The sequence below is a fragment of the Epinephelus fuscoguttatus genome, linkage group LG24 (assembly GCF_011397635.1).
Source record: "Epinephelus fuscoguttatus linkage group LG24, E.fuscoguttatus.final_Chr_v1".
NCBI lineage: Eukaryota > Metazoa > Chordata > Actinopteri > Perciformes > Serranidae > Epinephelus > Epinephelus fuscoguttatus.
In genome coordinates, this window is record NC_064775.1 from 4825666 (window position 1) to 4849451 (window position 23786).

The 23786-nt window shown below is 40.7% G+C and overlaps 1 protein-coding gene across 1 annotated transcript in view; it reads right to left on the reverse strand.

Annotated features, from left to right (window-relative positions):
* Positions 1-23786, reverse strand: part of LOC125884754 (plakophilin-4-like) — a 75598-nt gene that overhangs the window by 34261 nt on the left and 17551 nt on the right. The window contains exons 2-6 of the mRNA XM_049569921.1: positions 21084-21196; positions 18837-18871; positions 15576-15680; positions 14280-14434; positions 7582-8044 (exon numbers count right to left, since the gene is read on the reverse strand). Of these exons, the coding sequence (XP_049425878.1) occupies positions 7582-8044; positions 14280-14434; positions 15576-15680; positions 18837-18871; positions 21084-21196 (871 nt within the window). The remainder of the gene's footprint in view (positions 1-7581; positions 8045-14279; positions 14435-15575; positions 15681-18836; positions 18872-21083; positions 21197-23786) is intronic.

Sequence of the window (23786 nt, forward strand, 5' to 3'; positions counted from 1 at the left end):
ATAATCATGACGTGCTTTCTCGTTATAATGAGGTCCTTTCTCATATTCATGACGTCCTTTATCGTTATAATGAGGTCCTTTCTCATAATCATGATGTGCTTTCTCGTTATAATGAGGTCCTTTCTCATAATCATGATGTGCTTTCTCGTTATAATGAGGTCCTTTCTCATAATCATGACGTCCTTTATCGTTATAATGAGGTCCTTTCTCATATTCATGAGGTCCTTTATTGCAATTATGAGGTTCTTTCTTGTTATCATGAGGTCTTTTCTTGTAATTATGAGGTCCTTTCTCGTATTCATGAGGTCCTTTGCCGTAATCATCAGGTCCTTTCTTGTATTTATGAGGTACTTTGCCGTAATCATCAGGTCCTTTCTCGTATTCATGAGGTACTTTGCCGTAATCATCAGGTCCTTTCTCGAAATCATGAGGACCTTTATCGTAATTATGAGGTCCTTTCTTGTTATAATGAGGTAATTTACTATAATCATGACGTTCATTCTCGTAATCATGAGGTCCTTTCTTGTAATTATGAGGTTCTTTCTTGTAGTCATGAGGTCCTTTCTTGTAATCATGAGATCCTTTCTTGTAATCATGAGGTCCTTTCTTGTAATTATGAGGTCCTTTCTTGTAATCATGAGATCCTTTCTTGTAATCATGAGATCCTTTGTAATTATGAGGTTCTTTCTTGTAATCATGAGGTCCTTTCTTGTAATCATGAGGTTCTTTCTTGTAATCATGAGATCCTTTCTTGTAATTATGAGGTCCTTTTTCGTAATCATGAGGTCCTTTCTTGTAATCATGAGATCCTTTCTTGTAATTATGAGGTCCTTTTTCGTAATCATGAGGTCCTTTCTTGTAATCATGAGATCCTTTCTTGTAATCATGAGGTCCTTTCTTGTAATCATGAGGTCCTTTCTTGTAATCATGAGATCCTTTCTTGTAATCATGAGGTCCTTTCTTGTAATCATGAGGTCCTTTCTTGTAATTATGAGGTCCTTTCTTGTAATCATGAGATCCTTTCTTGTAATCATGAGGTCCTTTCTTGTAATCATGAGGTCCTTTCTTGTAATCATGAGATCCTTTCTTGTAATCATGAGGTCCTTTCTTGTAATCATGAGATCCTTTGTAATTATGAGGTTCTTTCTTGTAATCATGAGATCCTTTCTTGTAATTATGAGGTCCTTTCTTGTAATCATGAGATCCTTTCTTGTAATCATGAGGTCCTTTCTTGTAATCATGAGATCCTTTCTTGTAATCATGAGGTTCTTTCTTGTAATCATGAGATCCTTTCTTGTAATTATGAGGTCCTTTCTTGTAATCATAAGGTCCTTTCTTGTAATCATAAGGTCCTTTCTTGTAATCATGAGATCCTTTCTTGTAATCATGAGGTCCTTTCTTGTAATCATGAGATCCTTTCTTGTAATCATGAGATCCTTTCTTGTAATTATGAGGTTCTTTCTTGTAATCATGAGGTTCTTTCTTGTAATTATGAGGTCCTTTCTTGTAATCATGAGGTCCTTTCTTGTAATTATGGGGTCCTTTCTTGTAATCATGAGGTTCTTTCTTGTTATCATGAGATCCTTTCTTGTAATCATGAGGTCCTTTCTTGTAATTATGGGGTCCTTTCTCGTAATCATGAGGTCCTTTCTCATATTCACGAGGTCCTTTATTGCAATTATGAGGTTCTTTCTTGTTATCATGGGGTCCTTTCTTGTAATTATGAGGTCCTTTCTTGTAATTATGACGTCCTTTCTCGTTATCATGAGGTCCTTTCTCGTATTCATGACGACCTCTATGTAATCATGAGGTCCTGAGGTTATCGTAATTATAAGGGCATTTCTTGTAATCATGAGGTCCTCTCCTGTAATTATGTGGTCCTTCCTTGGAATCATGAGGTCCTTTAATGCAACCACGAAGTCCTTTATCATAATTATAAGGTTCTTTCCAGGAATTATGAGTTCCTTTATCGCAACCATGAAGTCCTCTATCAAAATTACGAGGCCCATTATTGTAATCATGAGGTCCTTTATCATAATTATAAGACTACTTTACAGTAGTAATATACGTTTAATGTTGGGATGTATTGTTGCCCTCGGGAATCCATCTCTGATGCAGCTTATGCATGCATTTATTTCAACTATTAAAGATCAACGTTTTGTCTAAGGCAGGATAAAGCAGCATATTATTATGGGATGTGTGTGTGGCTGTGTATCTACTGAATATAATCAATTGCCAATTTTTCTAAAAGTAATTTAGCATCTGAGTATGAAGTCATGGCTGTAGAGGAAGCACTCGTCATACTGTGTAACTGGACTGCAACCATGCGCTGCCTGGCTATTGACTGCTTCATAATAAGACCAATAGATACTAACATGGTTTGTTCTCCCAGCCATCAATTTGCTAAACGGTGCATGAGAGAGAAGCTCAAGTGGAAGCACTTTACAACAGGCAACTGTGATCTGCTGTACTGTGCTCATTTAGATATGTGTGCGGTTTTTTTTTTTTACACTGCATTGTGATCTTTTCTTGTTTTCCTTCAGCCTGCTGCAGATCAATCCTCCCAACAAGATTACTTCAAAAACATCCACCTGGTAAAAGTGAAACCCTTCCCCTCCCTCACAGATTACATTCCTTATTTTTCATACCGACATCATGCATCACATAAAATGTTATCAAACCCAGCAGTATTATCTGCCAGTGCTGAAAGATAATTTGACTAAAAACTCCATGAAATGAGCCGCCTAAGCCTGGTTAGAGATAAAATCACCTGCCGAGCTTGCAGTTTGCCTGAAAGTTATTTTGCTCAACATGCGGCTTTATGTAATGATTCTCACTGCTTCGCACAGACGCAGGAAACTCTGCAGAGTTCCTGCTCTGTGGAAATGTTGTGTGCTACAATATTAAATCAGCACTGCTCAGTCAACTTTCCCCGGACAAAGGAAAGGTTATTAAATCAACAGAGGAAATGGTGTTGAGGCTGTGGAGCGTGGCTTTGTTTATTTACAGGGGGGAAGGTTTGCTGGAAACACATCAAGGCATCTTCTGCTGCAGCAGCGACGACGCTCCAGACTCTGCAGTGAAGTGTTTTTCTCAAAAGGAAACTTAACGTGAGTTTTTCCGGCCCAGATTTTGACCTGGTTGGATTTGACCGGGCAACCCTCCAGAGTACGAACTGACCTCCGCAACAGATTCAAAAGATGGAGCAGTGAATGGAGGGCAACAAGACAGACTGCACCTTTCACTCAAAATGCTGTGTATCTACAGTATAATATCAAAACGCTTTTAAAGACGCAGGATGTCAAGATCCAAGAGGTTCACTCACACCATAATAATGATATTTATGCACATATACTCCCTCATGGATGTTTAATGTGGCTGTAAGGGTTTTATCATGTCATTGAATTTAATGTCTCCTATATGACTCGCTGCGAGGGACAATAACCGAACGAGAATAAAGAGGGTTTAATGATTTCAGGCTTATAAAATATAGAAAAGGAGATTTTTGATTAGGTCCAATAAAGATTCAGATTTATCACAGCCTAATCAGGAATCACTGCAGCTGTAATGAGCTCAAACGATTTTTAAAAACTGAATTTGGGCTATTAAAAGAATCTAATATGACCTGCGCTTTTTCATTGTGAACTGTAGCACAGTGAGGAGTCGGCACCCCTTCAGGGGGGTCACGAGACAAATCTGTGAGGTCATGAGATGTTTGATTGGATCGGGTGTTTTTTAATTCTTTATCTTGAGTATCTCCAGAGCTAAATTATTTTTCACTGGGCTGACACTGAGTGACTGAGGGAAAATGTAGGACCCTCCTTCCATCATAGATAACCGATTTTATATTCGCACCAAAAGTAGGGATTAGATCTGATGCAACAAGCAAACAGCACAGAGTTATCACGAAAACAGCGAACTGCTGAAGCCAAATGCAAATCCTTCTGACAAACTGCATCATCACACAAGCTGTCTGTCTGTGCAGAATATGGATGCATTAAAGCCACCCCAGCAACAAACTTTAAAAGGCCTAAACATCACACACAGTGTGCACACAGCCAGCATGACCAACACGTGCTTAATGGACGATCTTCCAAATAAATACATCAATAAAAGTTAAAAATGAAATCCTCAAGTTGAAAAAAGCCTTGGTTTTTCTCTGCTGCCATGCAGGAGCTGGCAAAATATTGAATAAGACATGTAGAATAATTTTAATTTTGATGAAGTTTCACAATTTCAGCCTTACATTTATGATTTATATTTCCTGATGGACGCATGTGTCGCACATGATGTGCTCAAAGGCTGTCTGAAATATGAAATCAGATGATAATTTCTGACTGTACAGTTTCTGACTGTGATAAATGGTGTCATTTGGGGGATTTTTGTGAAGAGACAACATGCCTTTTACATCCACAGGTGAGTTTTGGGTCCCAGAGGGTATTTAAATAAAAAATACATGCTTCATTTTACATTGTACGCACCTCCCTAAGGCAAATTAAAAAACAGTGTGGGCCCGAACGACGCAAAGTGCGTCCAAATTCACACCTGTTCCTCTCTATTGATTTTCTATATATCATATAGAACGTGAAACAGCAGAACCGCAGCTTTCCGACAAGACCAAGCACTTGTCGGTAGTCCAATGTTTTCACAAGGAAAAACAATGATAGATTTACACTAAAATGATGTATAACAGAGCTTTCATGCAGCTCTGCACACACATTACTGTTGGATGGATTACTCGCGAACGCAGGCTCGCACAGAAATGCCACGCATATCACATGAAAGCGCAGGAGCAGAGCTTTCCAGTGATACCACACACATCATTGTGCTGTCATCCCATCACGCTATAAATACAGATCAATTGTCTACCAAATAAAAATCTGACGAATTTCTTTACAATCCATTATACAGATCTTGTTATCAGTCACTTCATATAGCGAGGAATAATATTAGTACTATTTTTCTATGATCTTAGATGTAAATATTGCATGTTTCTTTCAGATAAAACACATTTTTGACTTGTGAATGAGTCAATGGAATTTCTTGCAATAATGAAAAAATACTGGCAATCATGTCCGCCTGGCACAAACCACATGTTTTGGACAGCTGTGAAGTGACAGAATGTCCCAGCATCATGGTTCTTATATTGCCAGATTCCAGAGAGTCTCCCCTCTTCCTATATGGCAGAATATGTCTTCTCCCAACTCGCTATGCTGAGATACATGTAAAAATGTAAGAATTTAGTCACACGGATTTGTTTTTTCATTGATATAAAAATTAATATAAAATACAGGCACATAGAAGGACATGAAATGATGGCAAATCTGGTTAGCCCAGATTGTCCTGAAAAAAAAACAAGATATAGCATGTGTATGTAGCCTTTATAATGACTGTGATATGAGCTTAAAAGTAAAGGCAGTAAAAATACCCCAACGAGGCCTAGGGCCCATAGGGTTTTAATGTTTGTTATTTGGAAACTGTAAAGCAGGAAAGTGCACATGTATTTCTTTTAATAGGGAGAGAGCTCACAGGGGTCAGGACAGGGAGCAGGCAGGAGCTCAGAAGGTCATGAAGAAGCTTCACTGGTGAGGAGAGATTATAACTGGCTAAGCAAATGTCTGTTCTAAGAATGATCAACGAAATACTCTGTATTCACTTTGAGTTGTGCAGAAATGTGGAGATTGCCTCACCCCTTTGTTCCACTTGTTTTTCATATTTTGCACCCAGTATGGCAACAAGGAGAAAAAGGTGAAGGAAGGCCATTTGGAGGAGAAGGAGGAACCACCCGCCAAAAAAGTTAGCATGGGGGAAGAGGAAGAAAATAAATAAAAAATGTCTTGATTGTACCTATGTATCTGTGAAGTTTATTTTAAATAATAATAATCAATAAGCGGCCCTTTTTATAGGACATACCAGTTTGGGCAATCTTTTTTTATACAAGGTATAACCAAAGTGATATCATTTGGATCAAATTCTTTTTGGTTTTACATGACATTTTCAAGCTTTTTTTAAGTTAAAATGGTGTTGTAATGATTTTATTTATTCAATGCATTTACACTTTTCTAACTTTAGTTATTATGATTGAAGTCATATTATATTATTGTTTTATTTTGTCCCTGAATGAACGTGTCAGTTTGGGTCCCCTTTGTCCCTAGAAACGGTCATGTCTTTGATTTGCAGAACATGCTTTGCCAAGAGGCAGCAACGCCCCCACCTGCATCCGCCCCACCCCATCAGACTCCAGAACAAATGGTAATAATTACAGATGTAGATACAGTTTAATACGGTCCAAAGGTAACAGAGTGTAAATTACTGACTGTTTATTGCTGTAATGTTTTCAGAGGAAAAGGAGAAAAGATATTAAAAAGAAAGAGACGGAAGGCGAGGGAGGTGATTTTGAAGAAGAAGAAGAAGAAGAGCTGCTTTCCCTTCAGCCCCACTCTTTCCCCTATTTGGGAATCAGATGATACGATCATCCTGGAAAATGACGGGGAAGGGGTGGGGTTTAAATGAATAAAAAAAATCATCGATGGTACCTATGTGTCTGTAAAGTTTCATTTAATCATCCAGGTAGAAATAGGAAAAGCCTTTATATGTCCCTGTCGTCAGTCGAGCCATCTCCATTATGGTGTCAGAAATCAAATTTTGGATAAACATCGTATGGTGACAAAAGGGTGCAAAAAAAGAAAAAAACAGTGGTCTTATAGTCCAGCTACAAAGTTTTCAAACTATTTATTTACAAACTGTCCGAGCCATTTGGAAAAAGAAAGCCAACTTATCAGATTGACTTTTTATGCAAACCTTAATTTGGGGCACGTTTAAAAAAAAAAAAAAAAGTATGATATTGTTTTCCCACTGTCCCTCTCTGTCTCACAAGTAACGAACAGTCACTGAAAAAATAACAAAGAAAAAATTTAAAAAGTAATAATAAAGGTGAAAAAAAATGTCAATGCATGAGATTTTTAAAAATTAAATAATAAAATGAAAAAATGAAATAAAGTAAAATGTCTGTCTCACAAGTAACAAATAGTCTCTAAAAAATAACAAGGAGAAATAAAATAGTGAGAATAAAGGTGAAAACATTTTAATACACTGGTAAATTCTGAGAATTAAAAAATAATACAATGAATAACTAACTTAATTCAAATGGAAACAAACTCAATTAAATTAAGTAATAAATTGGTCAATTCTGAAATTTTTAAAAATTAAATTAGAAAATGAATCAATGAATAAATTAAATGAAAACAATTAAACAGTCTCTAAAAAATAACAAGGAAAAATTAAAAAATAGTAATTATAAAGGTGAAAACTGTTTTTTAATGCATTGATCAATTTTGAGATCTTTAAAAAATTAAATAATAAAATGAATAAATTTAATTAAATAAAAAAATTTGATAAAAACATTACAAAAAAGAAAAGAAAAATTCATTTTTGTTTTACTTGTAGGGCCTTAAGAGTTAGAGTTAATGTTTTTTTACCCATGACTGTGCACACTCAGACAACAGAGGCCGGTGATACACAATGTTTGGACATCTCTAACATTATCATATTACAGTACCACACTGTAATAATCACACTGACCTATGAGGCTGTCGGGGCGGGGCAGCGCGCTCCTCTGGTACAGGCCGTACGGATCAGCTCCGTAGGCCAGCGGCTGGCTCTGCCTGGGCAGCGTGGAGCCGTAGTGCTGCGGCACCGCCGTCATCCCCGAACGCAGCGGTGACCCTGTCAAACACCTCCCCTCCACCAGAGACAGGGTGGAGCCCAGGCGACCACCACCTCCTCCTCCAACTCCAACTCCACCACCCAGGACCTGTGTGCCGTCGGTCGGGGAGGTCGGCGAAGGGCAGGAGGGTGGCATGGAGGTGCCAGGGAACACGGCGGCCAGAGGTTTTGGCTCTGAGAGGATGGGCGAGTCGTAGGTGCTGCCCTGGGATGTTCGCAGGGAGATGCGGGAGGGCGAGACGGTGCCAGCAGTGCCACAACCGGGAGACTGGCTCCTGGAGGGGAGGGAGGCCATCCTCCGTAACACCCTGCCGGACACCTGTGAGGAAGATGGAGAAAAATTACACATATCATATTATGTAATAATGAAGCATCTGTTTTTAGATAGCGGAATACTCCAACCCCAAAATGACCATTTGTATATCAGTTAGTCAGGTATAGCGCCACATGTTTTTTACTTTGACATCACTGCATTTCCTGCCAAGCTAGTGGCACAAAAAGCACTTATTTTAAAACAAAACATAATCTTTTTCAACTTTAGCGACTACTATCAATGAAAAAAGCCGCCAAGAGGCTGAGTAGGCTCTTAACTGTAGTCCAAAGATGCGTTTTGTGATGAATTATTAAACAAAAAACTGAGACAACTAAAGCAAAATGAGATGAAATGAAATATAAAGTGTGCAGCCAAAACAAATAACAAACAACAGAGGTTAAATGCACATTCTGGCTCCTTCACTAACCATAACCAAGTGGTTTTTGCGCCTAGGTGAGGTAAGGTTAGCTGCTCACTGCTACAGTGTTGTAAAGTAACGTAAAGTTTCAACGATTTGGCTACACAATAACATACAAATGCGATGTATCCGTTGTTTGCAGACACGACACACAGACACCACAGGGCTGTCGGCTACATAGGAGTCTTAAAATGTCTTGTTGTGTTACTGGAAGCCAGATTAGAAGGAGTCATGGCTCAAAACTGGACGAAGGCGATCATCAAAAATGCTCTCATGTGCAGCGCACACTTCAAATCAGGTTAGGGGAAAAGTATTTCCTGTTGTAGGGATGAATAACGTTATGTGTATTCAGGGTTATCATGTCCACCTCATCAGAAACTGGGGAGGGATTAAGAGGAATATTGGATTTCTCTGGAACGCTAACTTTTTAGCACATTAGCTAACGTTAGCTTCCATAGCAAAACAAACAAATGTCGCTTCCTGTGACATCATCGACGACTGAGTGAGAGCATACGGGTCGGCCAGTCTGGTCCCGTTGGTCAGTGTTTACTTATTACATAGTCGTTTTCTCTGTTTTTGGGTTCTTCGTTCACCGTGGAGGCATGCGAGAAAAACAAATTATCCATCACAAATTCAACGTAACATGGGCGGAGCTACTCATATACAAAAGGGTATTTAGGGGGTGAAGTATTCCTTTAATCCCATTAACTTAAGAGGCCATAATGCTTGAGTAAATACCATTAAATTACACATGCATGCAATTAAGAATGCGTGAAGTAAAATGCTTGGAAGCCCTTTTATGACAATGCAATATACATAAAAGAAAATCAATAGATCAAGACATATTCAAAGCATCAGTGTTGTTTTAATCTTTTTAATTGCTTCATTTCTGCATCCTACATGTTTGTGTTTTCGTGGCGTGTGTGGTCGTTCTGCAAAGTTCTACCAGAGGAGTTACAGTCCAGGATTTATTGAGGATCCTCCAACGTCATTACCAAATGACATTTAATGACATTTCACTCATTTCTAATTAAGCCTGACTGGATTCTTGGCATTCATGTGCTCTCCAGGCCCAAAACAACAAAAATGTCAAGTGTAATATCCATAACACGGCTGACAATTAATCTCCTCAGCGTTTCCCTTCTCTGAATAAACACCTGGAAAACTGAAATTAGACGGCACACTGCAAACATACTTGCCAGTTAGCAGCAACGTGACGTGTGGAGGCAGGGCGCTTTGTCACGTCTGATGAAGGGCGTCATTATCTTTTTCATTTGTCCACGTAAGCGAGCATGCGTGCCTCTGAATAAATGTCCAAATTCATCCCACTGTGGGCTGTAAATATATTAGGTCTCAGCGAAGGTTTGACAGAATATTTCATATTTATGGTGACAAACATTTACTTTCTCCTCCTTATTACTACCAAATGTAAAATGTCCCTCAATTACTGACTCTGCCGACTGCATGTCGATCTGTGCCGCCTTAATCCATCAAAGCCTCAAACACCTCGGAGGAAAATTAAGAGCCGAGGCATGTAAGCCCATCCAGTGAGGCTGCTTGGTTTGGAATAAATCAGGAGGAAATTCAAATGGGCTCACTATTATCTGTCAGTCCTGCCTCTGCTGTCACGCAAAGAGCAGATAATTATTAGCCACAATGAAAGGATAATATGACACAGTTGAGACAATTTTTAAGGTAAGACTGGGTTTGATTTGAAGGGTTCAGCTGATGTTCTTCATCACTCATGACAGTAATTATTGAACCCCTGCGAGCGGTCGTTACTCCGGAGATGAAGATTATTATTCACAGAAGAAAAACAACCAAATATTTCACCACTCTGAAAAATAGTCACAAGTGGGAAGTAGAGCAGGATTTCTCATTTGAGAGAAGAGCCGAAATTAGGCAGCTGCACTGGAGCTTTCAATCATGTTAAGTGATCTTCATCAGCAGCTGGAGTTTGCCCCGTTGTTACAGATGTTCGAATCAGCATTTTGAGCAGTTCTCATCCGTGTTAACATGAAACTCCAAAGATAATCAATTCATTTTAAAGCTCCAGAACAATTTTTATTTCATTAACAAAGACTATCGTCCTTTTAACACAGAGATCGCACTATAGCGCCGCATACTTCCACTCCCACGTGTGATTTTAGACTGCATCCTGGCATCACCGAATCAAAAGAGGCATGACATGTACCACAACAGCGTCAGCCTCGAGTGTGACATCTAGCATACATGTCCGTAGTGCTTTATAAACAATAATAGTGGCATTAACGTGTCAATAGCACCTCTGCTCGGAGGGTAAGGAGGTCCTGGAACTCACTGTTTTCCCAATTTGAGTACATTTTTGGCCGCTGTTTTTCTTCTTTGTGTTAGCTGCTAACTGCTACCAGCTTTTTAAATCTCCCGCGATGGGTCACACGCACAACACGACAAAACATCACACCCATCCTGCCAGCTGTCTCTTTTCTACAGATGTCATTTTAACGCTCGTAAGGCCCATTTATGCTCAACGTTAAATACAGATCCCGATACGGATGAAGCCTTCTGTCCGTGCTCTGTGTTCATTTCGTCCGTATTTCTGCACGTTTCCATAAAGCTTAACGGGTCAAACGGAGCAGTACCACCGGGAACCGTGGGGGCAGTGTTGCTGTCACTACCCAATACGTAGCTCTAGTGAGACATGAAGAAGAAATAATTCAATTTCTGTCATCGGCAGTACTAGAGAAAAGAATTCTCCGTCCTCAAGTCGCGATGTATTTAACGGCCTCACCGACCACCGCCTCCTACAACGCTGCCTCTGTTTTTGTCTTTTATGCAAGAGGTACATCATCAATATCTCCTCCACAGTCGCCATGTTTGTTTTTGAGTTTGTTGCTGTCATAAACTTTTGACGCTGGGCTGCCCCCCGGTGGATATATTGGTTAACATCCATACCAACGTAAAGGGTGCATGGAAGTATGTGGGCAGTGACGGTAACATCGTTTGAAACGGACGTATACATTTTTGTACATAAAGGGAGCATAAATGGGCCTTTACTACCTCCTGTAGCTGTAACAGTTAAGTACAAAACTGGGTCTCAGTTGCAGAGAAAAACACAAAACACCAAATCTAAATCTTCACCTAGGAGGTCAGGGGTCGTACACGTAAACGCAGTCAGCGAAGGCAGAAAAATCCATTCAGGGAAATCACACAAAAAGCAGAGTCCATAAATCCAAGCGGAGTCAAAAACCAGGGAATCAAACACGAGGGAAAGGCTGGAGAGCATGAACACAGTCAGGCGACGATGACAACTGAATAGGGGAAACGCTGGTCTTTAAACACTTAGTATCTGCACACAGGCGAGTGGAACAAGACACAGGTGAAACATGTGAGGTAATCAACAAAGGCAGGAAAACGCAGGAAGTAAAAGAAACACTAAACACAATTTCAAAATAAACCAGGAGCGGGACACAAACAGGCGAGACCACTCTGTCCCCCATTTCTGCAATCCTACCTTATATATAGCACGCAGAGGCAGCATTACGGCGCGATATTACCACCTTGAAAAGGCAGTGTAAAAGGGGCTAGTGACTAAATATGTTTGTCAATAACCCTTTTATTAATGAGTAAAACGAGATGGCACCAGTGTCATTAAACACTAACTGTGGCCAAAATAACTTGCAATATAGTTGACGAAAAAAGACAAGCCCCACACAATTAGCACAGTCAAGAGGACTCGGAGTAACTTATCAAGTTAAGGTTAGCAATGACAACAGGGCTTAGGTGAAATCAACAAGATGATATTCGGTGCATTATAATGAGGCTGACGGAAAATAATGAATATACTGCTTTATCAGACACTGCATTTTACATCAGATAATGATAAGATAAAATCTTGTGTTGGTTTTGGATGTAAAATAATCTGATGACTAAGACTATACTAAAAAAGTTACAGTTTTCTTTGACTAAACTTATCAGATCTTAGGTCAGGGATGTTCAAACTTTCTTGAACAGGGACCAGATTAGAAAAGGTGAAAAGACCTGAGGGCCAGCTGCTTCTCGCAACCTTTTCATCTTTCAGTGCAAAAGGATTCAACGCTCCAGCACTCCTGAATCCTGGTGCTGACTTTACCTAGAACTTGCCGTCACTGGAGACGGTTAAGGTGAAGATCAATCCGGGGCGCTTCTGCGTGAACCTGCTTTGTACTTTCATGATTCTGTCGCACTTTAAATGGAGGACCACACATATGTTTTGCCCCGTAAGAGGGAAACCACGCCACCAAATGAAAGAAAAAGATCAGATAAATGAGTGAATATCGGCGTCGCTTATTCCAGGTGGAAAGAACTCCTGAAGGTGAAGGATTTCACAAGGGATGCAGAGGTTGCCTGCTTTCTGCTAGACAGGTTATTCAATCTGATATTTTAAAATCATTTGGCTTCATGTTTGCAACTACTTTCCCCTCTCGTCTAAGGTCAAGTGACGGCTACGTTTACGTGCTAACGTTATCCTAGCCTTGGCTAACATTACAGAGCTACAGCTAAATGGTTAGCCTAGCCTACAGCCTAATCTGTTGATTCCTCTCACGCTGCTGCGAAGGCTGCCGCCCTCTCCTCCTCCTCTTCCCTCTGGGTAGCCGAGACACACCTCTTCGCCTGGCCTTTCCTGCACCGCCTCTACCCCCGCGCCCCCTTCCTCTCCCTGGTCTTCCTCATCTCCCTGTGTCCTGTGGAAGAACACTCTGGAAACGCATATATTCATCATACCAAGCTATATTTGCCGCACTGTGCAGTGACTATCACATAAAAACTGTTATTTTAGCATCACTGTGCTAATGTTTGCTCGTGTTACCAAAACAATTAGAAATAAAACACTCCTAACATATATCTCACAGATAACCTGGTAAGCTTTAACATATCGTAACATGGTTTAGATTCCTAAATGAATATTCACCTTGTCGCTAGATACTCCTGAAAAACTCGAAAAACTCTGCTGTCTGCGCAAGGCTTTTTGTCCTACGAGGCCACCGTCACTTACCCGACGGGAGCGGTGAGTGAGTGAGCGCTGCAATCTAGAATTTGACCACTGATGTCACTGTTACTCACCATTTTTACACACTGAGGCTTTAAATTGGTCAAATTTGCTGCCGTATCAAACTACAAACATTATTAATCATGAAAAAAGTTTCAACCATTAAACGTGATCAGGTTTTGGACCCTGTCCACTTTTGTGTCGGGACCGGCTGCAGACTGACTTGGCAGAGATTGCTGCCATCTTGTTTTTACATGGATTAGTGTATTGTGGTCTTAGTACCACTAGATGGCACAAAAAGTGTCCATAAACGAGGACAACAGGTCGAAGTTAAGCAGAATGAAGTATAAGGTCGAGTAAACCCAAAATGTGATGTCTTCGTATGAGGACACAGGGTCTGAGGAGGATACTGTAGCGTGCCTTACTTAAGCGGAATTAATCTGCAGATGCTGCGGTTCAAAATGAGACCAAACTTTCCTATGGATGTCAGTATTTGAGCCACGTTGAAGGCCAAAATGTGGTCTGCAACAGACTACGTAAGGCTTCTTGTTTATAGCCTGGCGACATCAGGAAATGCCTTCTGCTTTATGCTTCTGCTACGTGATTTTCCGGTTAAGAGGAGTGAGAGGTCAGTGACGGTATAAAACAGTCAACAAACAGATTTCTAACAATGGTAAATCACCGCAACCATGAGAGGTCCTGGAGCATACTGTCATAAATGCGCACACAAAATATTAGGCTGATGGTCCAGTAGTTTGCAAGGTTAGCTGCAGGCAGACACATACACACACTCACACACTGGGGATTCGGCCTACCTGCCCAGAGGCTTGCCCCTCAGCTCTCGGGCTCCTTGATATCGAGGCCCGCGGCTCCGAACGCACCACATTCTGGTTGCTGTAATAACTAACGCTGCTGTCCTGGTAGCCGCTGTCTGAATACGAGGTCATCTGGGCCGAGTGACCTCCCGAGCCTGAGAGGAGACAGAGACAAGAGGGTGAGGAAACACCGTGTCCACATTCTTACGACTCAGCTCTTCCTCTGAAACGTTGAAGCAGTTGGAGATGTGATCAAACCGATCAGCGCTGCCACCATCACATCACTCGCTGCGGTGTGGTGATTTGCGTATTATCTCACTGGCTTTCAACTTGTTAAAAGGCATTATGCATACAAATACATGCGCGTGGATATCTGCATTAAGCCTTTTATGCTGTTCCTGGAAGAATCTGCATATAGCTTCAATAAAGCTGGCCTACTTTCTGCTGTAGGATGAGGAGGAAGGAGCATGTGGGGGATATTTTTATCAGACCACTCCGACTGTATGGAATATAAATAAGACCAAAGGCAAATGTGCTTTTAACATTTCAAACAGCGACCCAGAAGTTAAATGTTTACTGACGATATTGTAATTTATTGTAATAAGAGGGAACTTTGTGAAGAACTCTCAGGGTTTGCTCCGGGCTTTTTTTGGGATGCATGCAAGGTTTTGACAATTTGACGAGAATATTTAAAAACCAGTTGTTCGAAAAACAGCTACCCTCCTGCACACATGAGAATCCACAGCTGCACTGACTGCATCAGCGCTTCGCTCTATCGGCCCCCCCGTCTTCTGTGGTTTAACACAAGCTTTGAGGGAGCCTGATGGACCGAGGTGTCAACCGCTCCAGTGAAGATGCCTAATGTCCAACAGCGACAGGCTGTGGTTGTGCTGCAGAGCTCCCAGGTGTGAATATATGTGAAACTTTTCTGACAAGACGCTTGGAAGTAAAGAATAAAATCCCAGGCAGCAGAGTATGTTTTGGGTGATTTAAACTGATCTGAATAAATGGTTTTATACTCAAAACGCCACCGCATTTTCACTTTTATCCAACATAAATCTGCCTCGAAAAACAAGCACATCAGCCTCCTACTGGAGTGTTAATTACAAGTGGGATCTGTGGGATTTGCTATTGAGGTACGGATCGCTCCCACGTGGCATAAAAGAAATGTGTTGATGTGGGCGGCAACTAGACATATAGAAAAAAAAGCTCTTTCTCTTCTTCATCAGACATTTTACACTTCAAACGCCCGCTAATGTTTTTGTTCAGACCGTGTGGTGTGTACATTTAACAGACCCTCACTGTCATGCAGGGAGGCGCGGTCCGGCTCAGGCATGTAGAGTCCTTCCTCGGCCTCCAGGTGACGTCCAGATGCCTCCATGGCTCCGCCCTGCGACTCTCCTGCAGAGACATCTCTCATTAACTTAAAGGGATTTTTTTTAAGTGGGTTATATGCGGTACTTATCCATAGAGAGTGTATTACAGTAGATGGTGGTCAGCATGTTTGGAAAAGCAGGTAGCAACGAAGAAGTGTAATGAGGCTGCCCGCTGAAATCTGAAGATTCTTCATATCAAGTAGTCCTTGTTTTATTTTAAGTCAGTGTGCAGTGAACTTTTGGGGACATTCTGGCCCCCAGAAACAGCAGTGTGTCCGCAGCAGCTCCTGGGAAGCTGAGAGGACAGACACCGCAGACATTACTGAATCAAACAGTTTTCATGTCAGCGCCACGGGAGGAAACCGACAGTGTTTGTATTTATTGATTCATGGATTTCATCTCCCCGCCCACTGTGAGTGAGAGAAATCTGCAGCCGACAGACAAACTGCGGGCTGATCGATCAATAAATATAAAGTTAATAAGATAAGTACACATGTACAGCAGGACATCTGTGTGATTTTAAACAGCTGCCTGTGCAGATTACTCTTTACTGACCAGTGACAGAAATACACTTGGAACGCAGGGGGTCTCTGGTTTCCATGGAGATAAGTGAAACCTTCAACTAAAGCATAAATTAGAAACGTCACTTAACTATTAAATTTCTGTCAAGTGACACTCGTCAAGAGTGTCAAGCCTTGGGTGAGACGGAGGCAGCTGCCCACAGGAAGAGAGGCTTTGCTCGGTCCTGCTCTTACAGCTCACGGCAACTTAATACGATACAGTCTCTGGCTTTTGTTTGGTATCTAGTGCCTGCAAAAAAATGTTGTCGAACGTTTCTGATCCATCGTAAGCGTAGCTAGCACACGGGGCTAGCTCAGAGGGCTAACTTGGGTTCTTTACTATGTCGTGAATGTCGCTGTCACCTTGAACGTTACATGGAACCCCATTCAAACTCTATATGGACAAAAAAGGAACGAATAGTGAAATACTGAACAGCCAAATCTGATCTGACTGACATAATCCTGAGTTGGGAACAGCCCTGAAGTGTGTGCTATTTTCAGAATATTTTCACGGCTTTGCCTCACTGTTAGACAGCCCTTTCCAAAGGGGAAAGGAAAGCCAGACTCCTTTTACGAAACCTTGGAGACTGTAGGAGCTGCTGGTTTACCGCTGCCGTGATCAGTTAGTCTGTTTGTGCTATTGTGTGACTTTGCTGTGTCCAAACTAACCCCTTAAAAGTCGCACAATAGCCATGTTTCCATCAGCCTGTTTAGATGCGCATTTTGAAGTGTCGCATCGGAAAATTATGATGGAAACGCTAAAATTCTAATTAAAATCCCCTGATTCGCACAAACTAAAATACGCTCGCTTTTACCCGGGTTTTGGAGGGCACTTTAGAGCGCGTTTTGGCTCCCAGGAGGGCACTTTAGTGCATACTCGCTCCCAGGAGGGCACACCACTGAAGCTGGTTGCCAACCGCCAGAAAACGTAGAAGAAGAAGAAGAATGCGAATTGTTTCCGGTTCTGCGGAAAACCCGCGCAAGTGCGCAGTTTTCACCCAAGTCCGTACATTTAATGGAAACACACAGGATTCGTATTTCTTTTAATACGCATTTCCTAATGATTCGAATCACTTTTGGATGGAAACATAGCTAATGACACCAACAAATCTACTGATCAAGGCAGCAGTAGACGAGTGGGTCGTGTGTTCTGCAAGGTAAAATTACATTTTCTGTCAATGGAGTCTGCTGGCTTTGAAGAGAGTGGTTTTTCGGTTTTGACATTTGGTCATGGACTTTCCACGTTGAGAAATGACGTGCAAGGTACCCTGTGTGCGTCTGGGAAGCCGTGTCAACTTCAGCCTGTTACATGCATTGTCTGTTTTTAAAATACACTTCTATTTTCACAGGAAATGTACAATTTGCATACAGTCTCTTTCAAAATAAAAGCACTACGTCAGTATAACACTGTGAAATGACGTTTTTTTTCCTTCAACAACAAAGGCATGTGTTTGGGTTTAGGCAAAAAGAATGGGGTTCGACTTTACAATCTTGCGGGAAGAGAACACCGGCCTCCTGGGTGAAAGTCCGTGTTTGTTGGACCCATCCACCACAGCTCTCATCCACCCTACTCGGACTTCCACTGCCTTAACTTCTGATGTTGTCCCACCATGTTTCCCCCTGATGCTGCCGGGCACTGGTCAACAAAAACAGCAACGTCTATGCCAACGTGAAAGGGCGGCTTTTTTCGTCACAGTGAGACAGGGTTGGTAAAACACGTCTTGTTGCTGCCCCCATCACAAATTTGCACTTCCTCGGATAATGAAGGCATGACCCACCCTACCTGGCTTACCCTAACCCTAACCAACCTCACTCTTCTTGCCTAAACCTAACCAATCCAACCAATGACGGCAACAACAACTTGCTGCCAATCAAAGGTGGAGTTTGGCGGGGTCTTTCACTATCCGTGGACATGCAAATTTGCACACCCGTCCACAGCTTCTCTTAGCTTCCGTGGTGGTAATCCTGTCTGCTTGGGACGTGCTGACTGACATCTACTGTAGGTAACACACTGACTATGGATAAGCACTTTAAAACAATCTTGACTATCCCATAAAGAACAGCCTGTCCTCAGCAGACGGTCAGACAAACATTTATGCATAAATTCCGACTGAAAAAGTGACACATTTTCCCTTCACACAGAATATAAAGCAAAGTCAGCGTGACAACACTTCTGTAGCGTCACCTTCGCAGACAGAATCCTCTTAATCAAAGATATTAAATGTATTGATTCTTTGACACAAAAGAATACAGCATTTTATTACAGTACTTTTGTTTTATTGGAAAGCCGACAGTGAAGAATGCCCCAGGAAACGGAGTGGAGGGATCTGTGACAGAATAGTAAATGGGTCCATTTCAAAGCCCATATATTCTGGCGGAAACATTGTTTTGTTTTGCTTCAGCGGCCGGCGCTGCATTCTGGCAATTTTCAGCCCTTTGGAGGGTAAATTGTCTCTCCGCATGTGGAAAAATACTTTCTTTACTGCCAAAACCATATGGATTTGATCTGATTCTAAGGTGCGGGACCTTTTGTTTGCAGTATTTGAAATCTGAGGCGGTCATCTTTCTGTAACCTTGTGTTTAAAAACGGAAATTTAAAGGTTAAAAGCGAGAAACTGTACCTGCAGATCTCCATGCAAACGACTTCTCTGATGAGCTTCAGCAGCAGAGAGGAGGAGGAAATGAAGGAGAAAGCAGAGAGAGTGAGTGACGTAAATCAAATTAGATTCAAGGCCACATTTCTTTACATTCAATCAGAGAAGAAGAAAGAAAGTGTTTGGAATGTGAACGAGAAAGTATATATATATCGAAGGACTCTTTCGCCACAAAAACATTTCTCTGCGAGGAATCTGAGGAGGACGACGCCTCTGTCAATATTGTGTGAATTTCAATTTACTCCTCAAATTGATAAAAAATGAAAGTCAGTTGAGCTCAGCTGGGGTTCAGACATGTAATATAACCCGACACACAGCCATGTGCTGCTATCTGAGAAACACCTACAACAGGAAGCAAATCATTTCTGCTGATATCAAGTGCAAAATGCCAGTTTTACCTGGGCAGATAAATATTATACTTGCAAGAGCCAAAAATCGAAGGATATTCTGATAATAAAACGTCTTAAACCAGCATCTTGACTAAAACAAGTTCCTCTTCATGCACAGTGTCTGTTGCCAGGGGAAGTCCCTACAGGCAGGTCGAATGTTAGCACTCCCACTTCCCCCGTCTCAAAGTCAATGGGAGCACCTTCGGGATGTGGTGGAACAGAAGATTCTCATCATGGATGTGCAGCCGACAAATCTGCAGCAACTCCGTGATGCTATCATGTCAATATGGACCAAAATCTCTGAGGAATGTTTCCAACACCTTGTTGAATTGATGACACCGACCCAGTACCAGCAAGGCGTAACAATCCAAAATCCAATGGAAAAATCTCATAGTCTTTTTGACGAGGGAAACAGCAATGCTAACCTCTGCGTCTGCTACAGAAAAATGTCATCCCTGGGACACTCTATTGCGTATGTGAGTCGAAATTTGTTCGTTTAAATTCTTTAATGTCTATGATCAGATATTTTCAACTTTAAACACAATGCATCACAGGTTTGTTTTATTCATATTTATAGTTTAATTTTCTTATTACCGAGTAAAACTACACATTCTGAATAGTCAGTCATATGTTTTAAGCAGTGTATTGGAATAACTGCCATCGTTCAGCGTTTTGAGCGTATTAAGTATGTTATATAAGTTGTTCAAAGTTTACAAATACGTTTAAGTATTTAAGTAGGTAGCTAAAATTGGAAAAAAGTTGCCAGAGCTGTATAAAAGTTACATACATTTTAAAAGTAGCTACAATTGTTGCAAGGTGCCTTTAAAAAAAGTTGCAAGAGTATGACAAAAGTTTCTAAATCTAGCAACAACATTGCTAAAGTGGCAAACAGTGGGTCTCAAGAACTGAAATATCATCATTTTAGCAACCAAAAATGAAATACATTTTGAAAGTAGCTAAAATTTTAGTGAGGTGCTTTTTGGAAAAGAAAGTTGCCAGAGTTGTATAAAAGTTGCTAAATCTAGCAACAAAATTGCTACAGTGGCAAACAGTCGGTCTCAAGAACTAAAAGAACACAATTTTATCAACCAAAAATCAAATACATTTTAAAAGTAGCTACAATTGTTGCAAGGTGCCTTTAAAAAAAAGTTGCAAGAGTATGACAGAAGTTGCTAAATCTAGCAACAAAAATTGCTAAAGTGGCAAACAGTAGGCCTCAAGAACTAAAATATCATCATTTTATCAACCAAAAATGAAATACATTTTGAAAGTAGCTAGAATTGTTGCAAGGTGCCTTTAAAAAAAAAAGTTGCCAGGGTCATATAAAAGTTGCTAGATCTAGCAACAAAATTGCTACAGTGGCAAACAGTGGGTCTCAAGAACTAAAATATAATTTTATCAACCAAATATGAAATACATTTTAAAGGAGCTAGGATTGTTGCAAGGTGCCCTAAAAAAAAAGTTGCAAGAGTATGACAAAAGTTGCTAAATCTAGCAACAAAATTGCTAAAGTGGCCTCAAGAACTAAAATATCATCATTTTATCAACCAAAAACAAAGGAACTTGGTGCTAAATACTAATAAATAAGTCATAAAGTATAAATAAATAAATATTAATAAATGAGACAGCAAAAACATTTGTCCGTGTCTTAGAAATCTTTGATCTTTTTAATATAAATAAGTAATAAAGTATAAACAAATGAACAGCAATAATGAGATACTAAATAAATCAGTGTAGCAATCTCCTCTCTTTTTTGTTGGACAATAACATGCATCACTTGTGATTCAATGCTAGAAACATCTAATCTTCATGCCATCAAACCTACCTGCTACTGTCTCCCGCTGGCGACTCAGCTCCCAGCATGCACCTCTCCAGCTGGCTCGCCACAATCTGCCGCTCCTCCTCCAGCTCCCGAGTCAGCCGCTCAAACTGAAGCTCCTGCAGGAAGACATTCACGGCAGCGATTATAACCCCCGACATCCACGGCGGCACGGCAATTTAAGCCTCCTTTTTAAGACCTATTCGACGCCAGTTAGACTTAAATGTAAAACCCATTTCGTATTTGTCCTGCATGACTTGACTGATTTCTCACCGGCTGTGAGCTCGCTGAGAGACTGCTAAAGTGGATTCAGAATTTAAAACACTAAAACTGAGGTCCAGGACCTTTTAATGGCCTCCAGTTCAGATAATGTAATTACACACATTTTAGGAATTTCAGCACACAGCTGCGAGCATTGAGCAGAGAATGATAATATTCAGATTTCAAGGCCACAATTTACGACTGAGGCTAGAAACAGATATGACTTCCTGTTTTACCAGTTGATTGTGACCAATACAGGGATGATGTTGCTGTCCACTTCATGCACAAGTATAATAATAAAAATGAAAGCTTATTTAAAGGGTAAGTTCTGTGTTTTTGCCTAGACTAATGGAGTCTGGTGGGTTTGGCGGTGGCGATTTCGGGGCTGTTTCTGGTTAAACAAAAAGGTCTATCTCTGTTGGGATCCTTTCCATAGGTTCTCGGACACTGAAAGTAATAATCTGAGCCTGTCAGTGGCAAAAACAAGCACTTTTAGTGGACGTACACTGACATTGCAAACATGCCCCGAGTAAAAATACCAAACCTACCCTTTAACTTTTGAGTGGCCTATTTAACTTTTCTTTCACGTCATCACTGCGATGTATACACTTCTCCAAAACTATATCGTTTATATAAGATGTGCTCCTCATAAGCTGTTGCCTGGACATTGAAGCATAGAATATTCATGACTTAATGTTTTCTGAATCCTGAATATATTTTACCCTCCAGGAGGAAAACTCAGCTTATGTAATTAATTATGCCAGTTCTGTATATTCAGAGGCAGACCGGGGAAAATATAAGCTCTCTGCCATTTTGGGTCCGTATGGAGATGACAGTAAATGTTTGCAGTTTGAAAGTTAAACTTTTATATGGCTTTTCATGGCAGTTGAAATAAAATATACCGTAGACACATTTCGCCTTCAGTCTGCCATGACTAACCTGATTTTTCCCTGGGAATTTAAGACTATACATAACTATATTCAAAACCTTTTAAGGCCTTGAGTGAAGATAATTTGATTTTGTACACGCTGAGACTTTCAGGCCTGCTTGTTTCTCTCTGTCTGGTCTCACTCTTCAGGCTGTACCACCTACTAGACAAGGGATGAAAGAGTGTGTGTACTAAAGGTTAAAGTGAATCAGATGCTTGCTGGCTCAGTATTTTCAGATTGAAAGGGGACCTATTATGCTTTTCCTTATTTTCTGTCATATTTATAATGTTAAAATGTCAGATATTCTTATTAAAAGTGGCCAAGGTTTTAAGTAATGATTAAAATCTATGTAAAAAGTCCTCGGGCTTCACACAAATTGCTCTGAATACGTTTCCAACGTTCTTTTCAACTTCGGCTACAAGATGATGTCAGCTCATGACAAATTTCTGTATATGGTCATCTGCTCAAGGCACGCTACCGCAAGTAATTACATTAGATACACTGCTACATGTAGCTACATGCTAACACCAGGAAACATGTAATCTTGGTTTCCAATTTTTTCCATTTCTCCCTGATTTCGGATCATATTCCTGCTGGTACATGTCCAGTTGAGTCGAGAAGCTTCTTTTGGTTGTTATTCATCAGCTGCAAGTACACTGCTACATGTAGCTACATGCTAACATCAGGGAAAAATGTAATTCTGGTTGCCGATGTCGTCAATTTCTTTCTAATTTCAGACAATAGTCATGCTAAAACATACCCCCTTGTCTTTAGAATCTTAGTGATTTTTTAAGATGGAAAGTGCCGCTATACACAGTCATTACTCATGAGCACATATGCTGCTACATGTAGCTACACGGTAACGTCAGGGAAACATGTAATCTTAGTTTCTGATTTTGTCCATTTCTCCCCAATTTCAGATCACATTCCTACTGGAACATGTCCAGTTGCGTTGAGAAGCTTCTATTGGTTGTTAACAGGAGAAAATGCAGCTATACATACTCATTCCTTGGTTGCAAGTACACTGCTACATGTAGCTACATGCTAATGTCAGGGAAAAGTGTAATCTTGGTTGCTGATGTTGATCATTTGTTCCCAATTTCAGATCATATTCCTGATGGAACATGTTCACTTGTGTTTGGACGCTTTTATTGGTGTGCTTTTTCATGATAGAAAGTGCTTATGAGCACTTATGCTGCTCCACGTAGCTACATGCTAATGTCAGGGAAACATGCAATCTTGGCTGCTAATGTTGTTAAGTTCTCCCTGATTTTGAATCATATAACTGCTGGCACATGTTCCGTGGCATTTAATAGCTTTCATTGGTGATTTTTCATATAAAAAAGCACTGCTATACGCTGTTAGAGTCATTCCCCAGCTGCAAGTACACTGCTACATGTAGCTACGTGCTAACATCAGGAAAACATGTAATCTTGGTTTCTGATTTCGGATCTATTCCTGCTGGAACATGTTCAGTTGCATTGAGAAGCTTCGATTGGATTTTAACGGGAGAAAGTGC